The sequence below is a fragment of the Hyperoodon ampullatus genome (assembly GCF_949752795.1).
Source record: "Hyperoodon ampullatus genome assembly, chromosome: 13".
Classification (NCBI taxonomy): Eukaryota; Metazoa; Chordata; class Mammalia; order Artiodactyla; family Ziphiidae; genus Hyperoodon; species Hyperoodon ampullatus.
In genome coordinates, this window is record NC_136926.1 from 81,785,217 (window position 1) to 81,797,350 (window position 12,134).

The 12,134-nt window shown below is 41.5% G+C and overlaps 1 protein-coding gene across 1 annotated transcript in view; it reads left to right on the forward strand.

The window, feature by feature from the left end:
* Positions 1–410: 410 nt before the first annotated feature.
* The window catches only part of DOK6 (docking protein 6), a gene marked incomplete at its 3' end in the record, with an annotated part of 407,521 nt that continues 395,797 nt past the window's right edge, over positions 411–12,134 (forward strand). Inside the window, exon 1 of the mRNA XM_079717704.1 lies at positions 411–542. Within this exon, the coding sequence (XP_079573830.1) occupies positions 477–542 (66 nt within the window). The 5' untranslated portion in view covers positions 411–476. The remainder of the gene's footprint in view (positions 543–12,134) is intronic.

Genomic DNA, 12,134 nt, shown 5'->3' on the forward strand with positions numbered 1-12,134 from the left:
GGAGAAGCTCCCCACCCGAGTCGCGAGTGATGGGGCGCGTCTTGCGAGTATCTTCTAGTCCAGCCACCCCACGGGCCAGGGGGAGGGAGCCGGGCGGGCGAATCGGCCCGCCCCCCCGTTCCGCCCCTCCCCCCCGCGCCGGGGAGCCGCGATGGTGCACTCCGGCCAGCTGTGCGCCGCCGAGTGAGGCGCCAGCCCGTGGGTGCTACCGGGGGCGGCGGCGGCGCGGAGGGGGCGCCAGCAGCAGGCGGTGGCGGGGGGGCGAAGGTGAGGACCGGAACGCGGAGGGCGGGCGCTGCTCGCGGCGCCGGCCCGCGTTCCCCGTCCGCGGTCACCCTGCCACCCAGCCTGCGTCCCCGGCGGCGGGAGCTCGGGGGCACCGGGCGGCGGCTGGCGGCGGCCGGCTGGATGCGAGACCTGCGCGGACCCCGTGGCGGACGGCAGCTCTCGACTCGGGGAAGCCGAAGGCGCTGGCCATGGCCTCCAACTTTAACGACATAGTCAAGCAGGGCTACGTGAAAATCCGCAGCAGGAAGCTGGGGGTGAGTCGCTCGCTAGGCTTTCTCCTTCCCCTGCGCCCGTTTGGCGCAGCTGGCGATGGGGGGCGGGGCGGGGAGAGGTGACCCACTCGGGGGCAGAGGCAAAGAAGGACCCGGCCCTCCCGCGGACGGCCCGCTTGTTGCTCGGCCGGGCTGGCGGCCCGCACCTGCCTTGGGGGGCTCTGCAGACCCGGCTGAAGGCTCCGGGAGCGCCTGGGTCCCCGTCCTCATGTGCGCGGCGCTGGTTTAGACCCAGACTGAGAAGTCTTGTAGACGAAAGGGATTGTCAGTTCCGAGATGAATGCACCCCGGAGGGGGTTTACATTCAGAGCAATTCACAATGCTCTGTTCTCAGGAGTGTGCGCCTTCGGGTACAACTGCTCTGTGTGCAGGACGTGGACACACGCTCTGGTGTGTGTGTGCGTTTAGAATCACCGTTTTCCCCGCTTCCCCAGCCCGCTTCGAAATTCTCTTTTGGTGCCTTGCCTGCGCCCCGCGTCCCTGCCGGCGACTGCAGGCGAGTTTCGTGCTCCCTGAGCAGTTGCCCACCGGCAGGCTCCCCGGCCGTGAGTGCGCCCGGACAGGTGGACCTGCGTCCGCGTGCACGCAGGTGTGTGCTCACGGCCGCTGACACGGGAGCGTTCGCGACAGAAAAGTTTACGGAGACCTTCTCTTGGTTTTTTGAAATATGCTCTGCCCGACTTGGGAGAGAAACAGTGTAGACGCCCGAGGGTTTAAAACTTCTCCAGTGACCGGATGAGGAGGTAAGAGGAACGCGTAGACGGCCCTAGAGGACCTGGGAGGTGGGCTGCAGGGAGCGAGAGGGGAGGGCGGGCACCTGGGCCGAGAGCCACCAGAGTGAGCAGACGTGGAGGGACCGTCGGAGCCACGGGCAGAGGTCCCCGCGGGAGCGCGCGCTGGGGGAGTGGGCACCCGAAGCCGGCCTGGGTGGGCCTATCCAGAGCGCGAGGGAAACTCGATCTGGAGGCCACAGTGCCCGCTTTCCGGGATTCCCTGGATGTCTCTCCACCTCACGCTTCTCAAAGCTCCAGTTCTACGGAGCTCCGGAATCCTGGGGCAAAGCGGCCTTGAACGAGAACATTCCCTGCCTTCTCTGCTGAATGGATGAATTACTCTAACTTGGAGAGGGAAAGAGAAGGAGGGAGAACTTCGTTCTTCTCATTAAAAAAAAAAAAAAAAAAAGAAAAAAGAAAGAAAGAAAATAAATGCTAAGCGTATCGTTAGAAAACTAAGGTGGGGCAGAGTCCCTAAAAGAGGACGGATCACCTCTCACCCAGAAGCCGCTTTGCGCGAGTTGGTGGACGCAGGTGTTGGGGGAGGAGGGAGGGGACGGACAGACTTGCCTTTTTGTGCTGCCCCCGTTGGGTTTCACGTTCGAGATGCAGACTGTACCCGGAGGACACACGGGACCCATTCTCGAACTTCAGCAGACCTGTAGAAGTGGGGAGTCCAAACCTGGGTGAGGACAAAGCTCCCCTCCCCCCCGCCTGGCGCCTCGGTGCGCTCCTGCGCGCCCCGCCGGGCGAGAGGGCGGGCGCGGCGTGCAGACCCTCGGCCAGGTTTCAAGGGCGGCTCCTGGGTAGAAGAATGCGCCTCATTCTTTCCCAGGGAGTGAAGGAAGAACCCTCGTGAAAAGCTGCAGTTGTCCGGCAGGCTGATGGCTTCTCGCGGCCGCTCACATCTGTCACACTGACAGCCATCGGCCAAGACAGGAGGTGCGGAGCTAGAGCTTGGGGGCGCGGAGGTGGGGTGGGGGTAAGAACTGTTTCAGGAACTTGACCTTTGAAGCCCTTTGCTCTCCCACGGGGTGCTTGCTCATCATTCTCGCTCTTGCGTCTTCTTGAAATCTCAATTGTGTCTGACACCTCACACGCTATAAGCTAATGGATGATTTAAGTCCCCCGGGGAGATGTGCATCTGCTTCCACAGTCACCGTGTACGTGAAAATCAGACTAAGGAACAGAACGCTGAGAACCCCGCCTCGCGCACTTGGCCTTGGAGTCTATAGGATTCCTCCCCCATCAGAGCTTTCCAGGATTTCATACAATTAAAACTGAATTTGCATCTTAATTATAAGATAGGATCCAGGGAAAGAGCAATGAATGTTTCTTGGTTAACTATGGCATTTGCAGCCTTTGAAATGACCTTTTAGAACACCATACACCGTTTCCCCCCTAAAGATGTGTGCAGATGTTTATCTAATTTCCAAAGCATCTTTTTCCATACCCACTGTTTAGAGCTATGCATGTGTAAAGGACAGCCTTCACAGAAAACAATAAAAGCATGTTTACTTCAGAGTTTGGTGTTGAAACAGTTTTGCATTGTTTTAATATCAAAATATTAAACTAAATTAACCTTGACTATTTTGGAGAATATTATTTATTTTAAAAAACTTTAGCAACTTTTCTATTCAGAATATGCTAGTATTCAGAATGGTGAATTCCAGTGGCAGAACTTCACACAGATGATTCTGTGAAGCTTAATAAGTTAAATGGGTCCTGTAAGATAGTAAAACACTAAGCAAATATTGTGCGCCTTAAAAATGAAAATGTATAATTATACCCAAAATCATAGTTATAGGAATTATCTAAGCATTAGGTAATAGGAATCAGTTATAGGAATTATCTAAGCATAAGTTTTCCTAGTTAATAATACATATTTATAATTTTATGGGCTCAGAACTATGAACTTTTCTAAATAAAAGAATACTTTTAACTCAGAGGATACATAATGGTTCTTTTATGGATTATGTTCAAAATTAAATTTCACAATAAAAATAATTCTGATTAAATATGCACAGATATTTGATTTAGTATGGGTAGAATGCATGCTTTCAAGAACCAAATTTTATAGTATTCTAAGGGAGAAAAAGGCCTGGATATGAGGCCAGTTGTATCAGAGATGAAAATGATGACATGAAAATATATTTTGAGATAAAGCGTTGGATGTGCCCTTTACTCCTCACAAGTTAGTGGTTATTATTATGCTGAATGAGGGCAGAGAAGCAGTTCCTGTCTGCTAGGCAGTGGGGCAGCCCTTCCAGAGGTGCTTCCAGGTCAAAGTGTCTGAAAGGGCCCCTGCCCTGTGTCTTTTTGTGTCTTTTTACAGAACCTAGTGCTACCTGTTGAGGATAATTCCTTAGCCAAATAGTTGGGTGAAGTAGTAAGTGTTAAACATTTTTTTTTTGTTTGTTTGCTTTCAAATTTGTCTTGGATCATTAATCAGTTTTTCTTCCATTTAGGAAAATAATTTTGAGAAAAAATAGAATCATCTTCCTGAATTTTATTCTTGTCCTTTAAAAAATACGCTTGTTAAGTCATTATTTATTTATTTATTTTTGGCTGCGTTGGGTCTTCGTTGCAGCACGGGGGCTTTTCTCTAGTTGTGGCGAGTGGGGGCTGCTCTTCGTTGCGGTGCGTGGGCTTCTCATTGCGGTGACTTCTCGTTGCGGAGCACGGGCTCTAGGAGCGCGGGCTTCAGTACTTGTGGCTCGCGGGCTTAATTGCTCCGTGGCATGTGGGATCTTCCCGGACCAGGGATGGAACCTGTGTCCCCAGCACTGACAGGCGGATTCTTAACCACTGCCTCACGACGGAAGTCCCAGTCATTACATTTTTGAAGGTATTAAATCATTAAAAGTATAATGACGACTCTTATAAAGAATCATTTCTGGGCCTCCCTGGTGGCGCAGTGGTTGAGAGTCCGCCTGCCAATGCAGGGGATACGGGTTCGTGCCCCGGTCCGGGAGGATCCCATATGCCGTGGAGCGGCTGGGCCCGTGAGCCATGGCCGCTGAGCCTGCGCGTCCGGAGCCTGTGCTCTGCAACGGGAGAGGCCACAACAGCGAGAGGCCCGCGTACCGCAAAAAAAAAAAAAAAAAAAAAAGAATCATTTCTTTAAATTCTCTATTAATTTTTCATTATTTTACATTACCATTTCTATGAATATATTGTTTTCCTTTTGCAGGATTTAAAAGCCCTTACTGTAGTTTAGTTCTCACCATCTTATCTGTTGCATGATTTATATTATAATTCACAAGATACCATGGTGGCCAGTATTTTTTTTTTTTTAAGAAAAGAGTAATTAAAAACTCTAATAAAAATAAAACAAAGCAAATGCTTTTTGGTCAATATTGTTTATCTCTCAGCCTTGATTACCTATTTTTCTTCTGACCTCTAATAGGTTGAATTTAGTCAGCAAGGCATATATTGCAAAATATCCAACCTGTTCTTGGTTTGCAGGTAAACTAAGAAGACAATTGCTGAAACTGTTAATAACTTTATATGGGGCTTATTGACTCTATAAATGTAGCAAAAGTAAATGCAGCATTATGCAGTGACATCACCATAGCATCATCACCATTGCCACCAGTGTACAAATTCCAGACTGCAAATAGTCTACAGTAATTCTGCAGTTTGACTGCTTCTAGACTCTAACATCATTGTTTTCAAGGAATTCTATTCAAATACATCATTGTGAATATTCACAGGCACATTGTGCATAGACAAGTAGTATTTTATGTAGCTTTTTTTTCTAGCTCTTACTCAAAGTTAGGTGAGAGACTGGATTAGTATGTGTGGGTATTGAAGGAGTGTCTCAGGATAGGTTGGTATTACATATTCAACAAACGGTCAAATCATGGAGCATCTACTGTTTATCAGGTGGCGTACACTGGGTGTGTGTGTGTGTGTGTGTGAGAATATTCCAGATTCATGTCGTATTAAGTCAAGGTTGTTAACAGTGGATACCTCCTATATCACCACCGCTCATGGTACACTAGGTCAGTAATAATCACCTGTCCCCGCCTGGCTGTAAGGAAAGCAGGGAAATATAGAGCACAATTTTGGAGTATTTGATGAGCACCAACCTTATGAGCTAATCATCTATTCAGGATTATCTCTTTTGCATAGTCTCCATTTGTTTTAACAACTTATTGTGGATTCATCTATCTCATGCCCTCTCTCCCTCCTTGATTAAAACCTTGAGACAACCCCATACCTGGTTTGATGATTATTTATCTGCTTCTCATAAACTGTTCTGAATTTTCCTGTCCTTTTACAAACAGCTTTTATCTGATGATGGAAGAGAGTAGTTTTTATGAGAGATGTTTTTGAAAATTTATCCCTTTATAGAATCTCCCTCATTAATATAAATGGGAATTTTTGTGGGTGCATTTGCATCATTTTTGGTCCATAGAGCATTTAAAAATTTCTCTGGTCTCCCAAATCTCTAGAAACTATTTTGTGAAGAGAGAGTATCATGTATGAAATGCATTACCAATTTGCCAAGAATTAGATACAATAAATGTATTTAAGATAATATATATAAATAACAATAATTCTGACCATTCAAAAGTTCAAAAGAACTTTCAGGATCATTACCTCAGACATGAGTTCTCAATTTAAGTATTTAAGATGTAGAAGTTGTATTGGGTGCCTTTAAATCTTTACCCATTTGTGAATATTGTATATCCTGGGCATTTTGCTTTCTGAAATGGATCCATTATATCCATGGTGATTTATCATTTACCTCTTTCTCATTAAATATGGATTTAGAATGTATAAAAATTTTAATTATTTGAGCTCTCTTTCTCTTTCAGATTTTTATTTATGGTGACTATTATGTATACGTTTAACATGTGTACATACCACTTATTTCTGTATCTATATATATGTCTACAAAAATCACTTGTTCTTAGAATTTTAGAGAAGAAAATGGTCTTGTATACCTTCTATTCAATCTCTCTATACTAATTTATTTGCCACCGTATGTTTGTGTATATGACATTTTAGCTATTCTAAAGAAATTCTATTATTTGAATTAGTGAGACTTTTTCCTTTTTAAAACATCCCTATGAATGCATATGGGCATGCCTGAGTTTCTTTGAATTTTCAAAACTTAAAGCCAAAAGCAAAGACAATAAAAGTAAGCCTAACTGTAAAAACCAAAGCCAGACATTTTGCTGGCTTTGATATTAAATTATTATGCCCATGCAATACCTGGGGGAAGCCATTAAATCAGGGGTGAGATATAAGAGTTCACATCTCAGTTTTTGACTTGCTAGGTTTACAGATGACTGCTGTCAAGGTGAACTTTAAAAGATGGCATTCCCTCAGATAACAAAGATTTTACTCAGTACTCAGGGAAATCTTTTAAATGACAAAAATAGCGTAATCAAACAGTGGTCAACTATCTTTGTAAGTTTTACATTCCCAGTTTCCTTAAAAGTGTTTCAGAAGTGCTCGATAATGGCTGACATTGGAGATGAGTATAAAATAACACGAGTATAAAATAACATATGTATTTGAAATAGGTGTCATTGTTTTGAAGTATTTTTATTCTAATGTGTTGTTCTATTTGGGTCATAATAAGCCAGGTGACTACTACTGAGTAAGACTATTAAGTATTCCTATCGTTGGTCTGTTTCTGTTTCCATCCACTTCGTTTTAGACACTGTAGAATTTAAAAAGCAAGCAATACAAATAAAAGCTACCTGTATTCCCACCATCTACAGATCATCTCTAGATTTTGTAAATTTTGAAGTGCTAGTTTAAAGGAAAAAGTAATTTCTACCAATTGAGACAAACTAATTAAAATAGAGTATACTATAGTTTCTTTGCCTTCAGTTTATAGCTTTTGCTTCATTTTACTCACGGTATTTTCTTTATTCTTCAAGCTCTTGGTAACTTGTCCAGAGAGGCCAAGAATTCTAGGTAGAGAACATTTTTGTTAACTTTCTGCATAAATCTCCATTAGTTTTTTTTTAAACATCTTTATTGGAGTATAATTGCTTTACATTGGTGTCCATTAGTTTTTATTTTAAGATACAGAGCAGGATTATCTTCTGAGTAATTCATTTTTACATTATAACACTATTTCCCACTGAGAATATTGTACGTGTCAGTCAATCTGGATGGAATAAGGAATGGTATTTTGTTATTAGCAGAGAACAGCAATTCATTTAATAAAGAAAACTATTTTCATGTTATTTGAAATGAATGGTGGTTGTAATCTTTGAACATGTGCAAAGTGCTTTGCCTGCTATTTTACTGAATCCATTGCATAAAGCTTGGCTTAACAGTAAAATGACTTGGAGGACAAATACAGAGTGAAGTTTAATTTCAGACTTTTTTAAAAAATTGATTAATTAATTTATTTTTGGCTGCATTGGGTCTTTGTTGCCGTGCTCAGGCTTCTCTTTGTGGTGGCTTCTCTTGTTGCAGAGCACGGGCTCTAGGCACGCGGGCTTCAGTAGTTGTGGCATGCGGGCTCAGTAGTTGTGTCTCATGGGTTCTAGAGCGCAGGCTCAGTAGCTCTCGTGCATGAGCTTAGTTGCTCCGTGGCATAGTGGGATCTTCCCAGACCAGGGCTCGAACCCGTGTCCTTTGCATTGACAGGTGGATTCTTAACCACTGTGCCACCAGGGAAGCCCTAATTTGAGACTGTATAATAGTAACATAATCATGTTGCATTGGGTGTACCATGCATTTTACAGCTTATAAAGAATTTTCACATATATTTTATAATCCTCCCAGCATACTTTTGAAAGTATATTTAGTTTTTAACCCCATTTTATACATAAGCTAAAATTTAAAAGAAGTAAAATGAATCAGCCAGGTCTACAGAGATACAGATTGGGTTTGTATGTGTGAGTGCGTATACTCAAATCTAGGTTTTATAACTTCAAGTTCAGTGTTATATCTACTATGAACAGTTTCCACTTTACAAAATATTTGGACAGGTAGTAACAGCTATGTGTACTATTCGAAGTAAATGTGTTTTCTTTAATTGGTAACATAGTGTAAAGCAAATATTATCATTAACTTAGCCTTAAGCTATCTATATTGCATATAAAAGTGTGTTGGCAGGTGGGAGGTGATGGAAATGGGTGAAGGAGGTCAAAAGTACAAACTTTCAGTTATTAGATAAATAAGTTCTGAGGATGTAATATATACAATGGTGACTATAGTTAGCAATGCTGTATTGTATATTTGAAAGTTGCTAAAAGAGTAGATCTTAAAAGTTCTTATCCCAAGAAAAGAATTGCAACTGTGTGAGGTTATGGATGTTAACTAAACTTATTGTGTTGATCAGTTCACAATATATACATATCAAATCATTAAGTTGTATACCTTAAACTTATACAAAGTTATATGTCAATTTTATCTCAATAAAGCTGGAAAAAAAGAGCTATATAATGAAAGAATGTATGCCACAGTAAGGAGGTTCTATACAGATATTTCTCCAGGCCACTTGAATGGCCTTGATTTCATTTTCATTGTACCATCTAAAACTCAGCTAATCTCTTATTTTACGAAAGGATAACAGGCTTCAAAAACTGACAGTGTCCTGGTAGAATTTAAAATGTTTTAAAAATATTTAAATCTATTTATTTTACCATTATCTTTATTTATGAAAAACCACCTTTTATTTAAGGTTGTCATATAAAAGCTTATGTTTCAATGAACTTAATGAAAAGTGAGTTTATTTAAAGAAAAACACAAGTAAAAAATAATAAACATTTACTGGGATCTGGCAAATCAAAAGGTGACATAGTTATGCAGCAAAAAGTGTGATTGTGTTACACTGTTGCTTTAATATCAGGCAGCACTGAAGTATACCGTGAACTCTGAGAGGCTGGGGTAGGTTGTGTGTTTATTTGTGTGGCTTGCTACTTTTAAGTGGCAGGAATTGAAATAGATATACTGAAATGATGTTCCTTTTTTTCCCCTTAGTTTCCTTATATTTTTAAATTGGCTATATGCCTTTGTCACCTACATTTGTAAACTTTTATATAAGATCTATTGCATGTGTAAACATGTGTAGTTATTTTTCTCCCCATGATTTCTTCTTTGTAAATATGAAATTACTTTTTCTGACCATTCACTATCCTTTTGAATATGCATGTATGTGTGTATGTGTGTGTATACGTGTGTACATATGTACACATACATAGATACATGCATATATATAATGTGATATATATGTTATATATTAAATAGAATATGTATATATCTCCAAATGGTCTGTTAGTCCTCATTCACGCTGAATTGTTATCCTTCCTGACTATGTAAAAGCACCTAGCCCAACTCCAGGAGAAGAAAATGTTCACAAAATGTCTTAGCATACTTTTAAAAATATAAATTGTTACATGTTCACATTATACTTTATTTGGAAAAAATATTTGATATTAGTCTAAAGTTGAAATTTAGTGTATCTTTCAAAAACTATAACTTTTAAAGGGTGGCAACCAGTAAGAGAAAATTCTGTATTTATGTCTGTCTACATAACTCTAGTGAAACTTTTCACATACTATTCAAGAAAAAGAACAAAAACACACTTTTGACATACTTGAACTTGCTTAGAAAACTATGCCTTTTCATTTAACTTACTAGGGAAATGGAATACATCTCTCTGAGTGCTTTAAGGACCCTTGGGGCTGTGCTGTAGGAAGGACCCATGTCATTTTACTGATGCTTTTATAGACTTCATTACACTTTGGAATCTTTAAGTATTAGCTATGTAATTCTTCTAAGTAAAAGTACATCCAGTGCCAAATCATGATGTTTAGCTATAAGGTGCCAAATTTATGTATAAGTATGAAATGTACTCTTCTATACATTTAAGACATAACAACTATTTAAAGCTCCAAAGGCTACTTAACACTCATACTGTTGCATCCTGATATTTTGCATAATACTCTACATTACTTAGCCCTCTATTAAAAAATGATTCTCTGGGGCTTCCCTGGTGGCGCAGTGGTTGAGAGTCTGCCTGCCGATGCAGGGGACACGGGTTCGTGCCCCGCTCCGGGAAGATCCCGCATGCCGCAGAGCGGCTGGGCCCGTGAGCCGTGGCCGCTGAGCTTGCGCGTCCGGAGCCTGTGCCCCGCAACGGGAGAGGCCACAACAGTGAGAGGCCCACATACAAAAAAAAAAAAAAAAGATTCTCAATATTTGTGAGGGACTGCACATTGGAGTCCCTGGGATGGGTGTGGAACGTTGATTGAGGTAAAGGGCCAGAATAAAGGAGCTTGCTCTGTCCTGAGAATCCAGGAAGTCACTGATGTGTTTACAGGAAAGGTTATATGTTCATTCTGAAATCAGCAACATCCCTGAATCTTGGGTGTGTAGAAAGGATTGTAGTCAAGTAGGACTTTTGGCAAGGAGACCAAATAGGAGTGGGTTCTAGTATCCAGAAAAGGCACTGGTAATTCTAGTGGCTAGCTCTGATTGAGAATCACCGATGTAGAAGTCTTTTTTTCCAGCACTGAGAAGAAAGAATTCTTCAGCCTATTACTGTTTGCATTGAGAAGTCAGCTGTCAGTCATATTGCTACCTTTTGAAAAGGAATAGTCTTTTTTTCCTTCAGGCTGCTTGTAACTTTCTCTTTTCCTGGTTTTCAGGAGTTTTGCTATCATATGTGGAGGTGTAGTTTTTATTCTGTTCAATATTTTGGGGTCTATAGTGCTTCTTAATTCCATAACTTGATATCTTCCTGCAGTTCTAAAAAATTAACCACCATTACTCTTTCACATATCAGTTCTGTCCATTTTTTCTCTTCTTCCTTACTCATATGTTAGATCATTTGTACCATACGTCTGTGCCTTTTCACCTTTTCTTTTCCCTATTTTTGTGTCTTGAAGATTCAGGATGGATGTTTCCTACTGAAATTTCTTCCAGTTCACTAATTTTCTATTCAGCTGTGAATAATCTACTGTTAAACCTATTCATTATTATCAATTTAAGTAATTTTTTCAGGTCTAGGATTTTCATTTCATTCTAATTTTTAGAATTTCCTATTAAAAATTCTCAGTTTTTATCCTTGGTAGTCTTCAATGCCTTCAGATAGATGATTTTTGTATTTGTCCACCATTTCTAATCAACAGCAGAAAGGCTGGCCCAAATTACCTGGTCCACCATTAACAGGAATGGAGTGGTCCCAGCTGGTTGAGTTTTATAGTGATTGCTTTGTGAGAGCTAGAGGCCATGTGGTCCTCTGGAACTCCACTGAGAGCCAAGAGGGTTGGCTGTAGCTCTTCCATAGGAGTGAGACCTTCTCCCTGTGGTAATTTTGTCTTGAAATATTTTCAACAGGTTATTTACCTCCACATTAGAACTAGGGTTTGTGATAGTGAAGTTGAAGAAAAATGAAGATATTTAAGTTATAGGACTAACTACAACTTTGCAAGGAGTGTACGTGGGTCTAACCTGCCCCTGTATAAAAATGGAGGGAAAACAAGGCAAGGATTCTAAGCCTGCTCTAGGGTTTGACTTAACGAACGAGGCCAAATAGTTCTGCCTCTTGAAGCAATGGTTCTTAGCCCTGGATACACATTGTAATCACAGGAGAGGGTTTTGAGTTTGTTTGTTTTAGTGTTTACTAAATGCAATGACAAGATCGGCTCCCATAGAGGCTTATTTAGTTGATCTCTGGGCAGTAGAATTGTTTTTGTTTGTTTGTATTTGTTTGGTTTGGTTTTAATCTACCCAAGTGATTCTAGCATAAGTGAAGTACTTTTCATCAGAAAATAATTTCAAAGCAAGCTGTTTATCACTATACATTACCACAGAA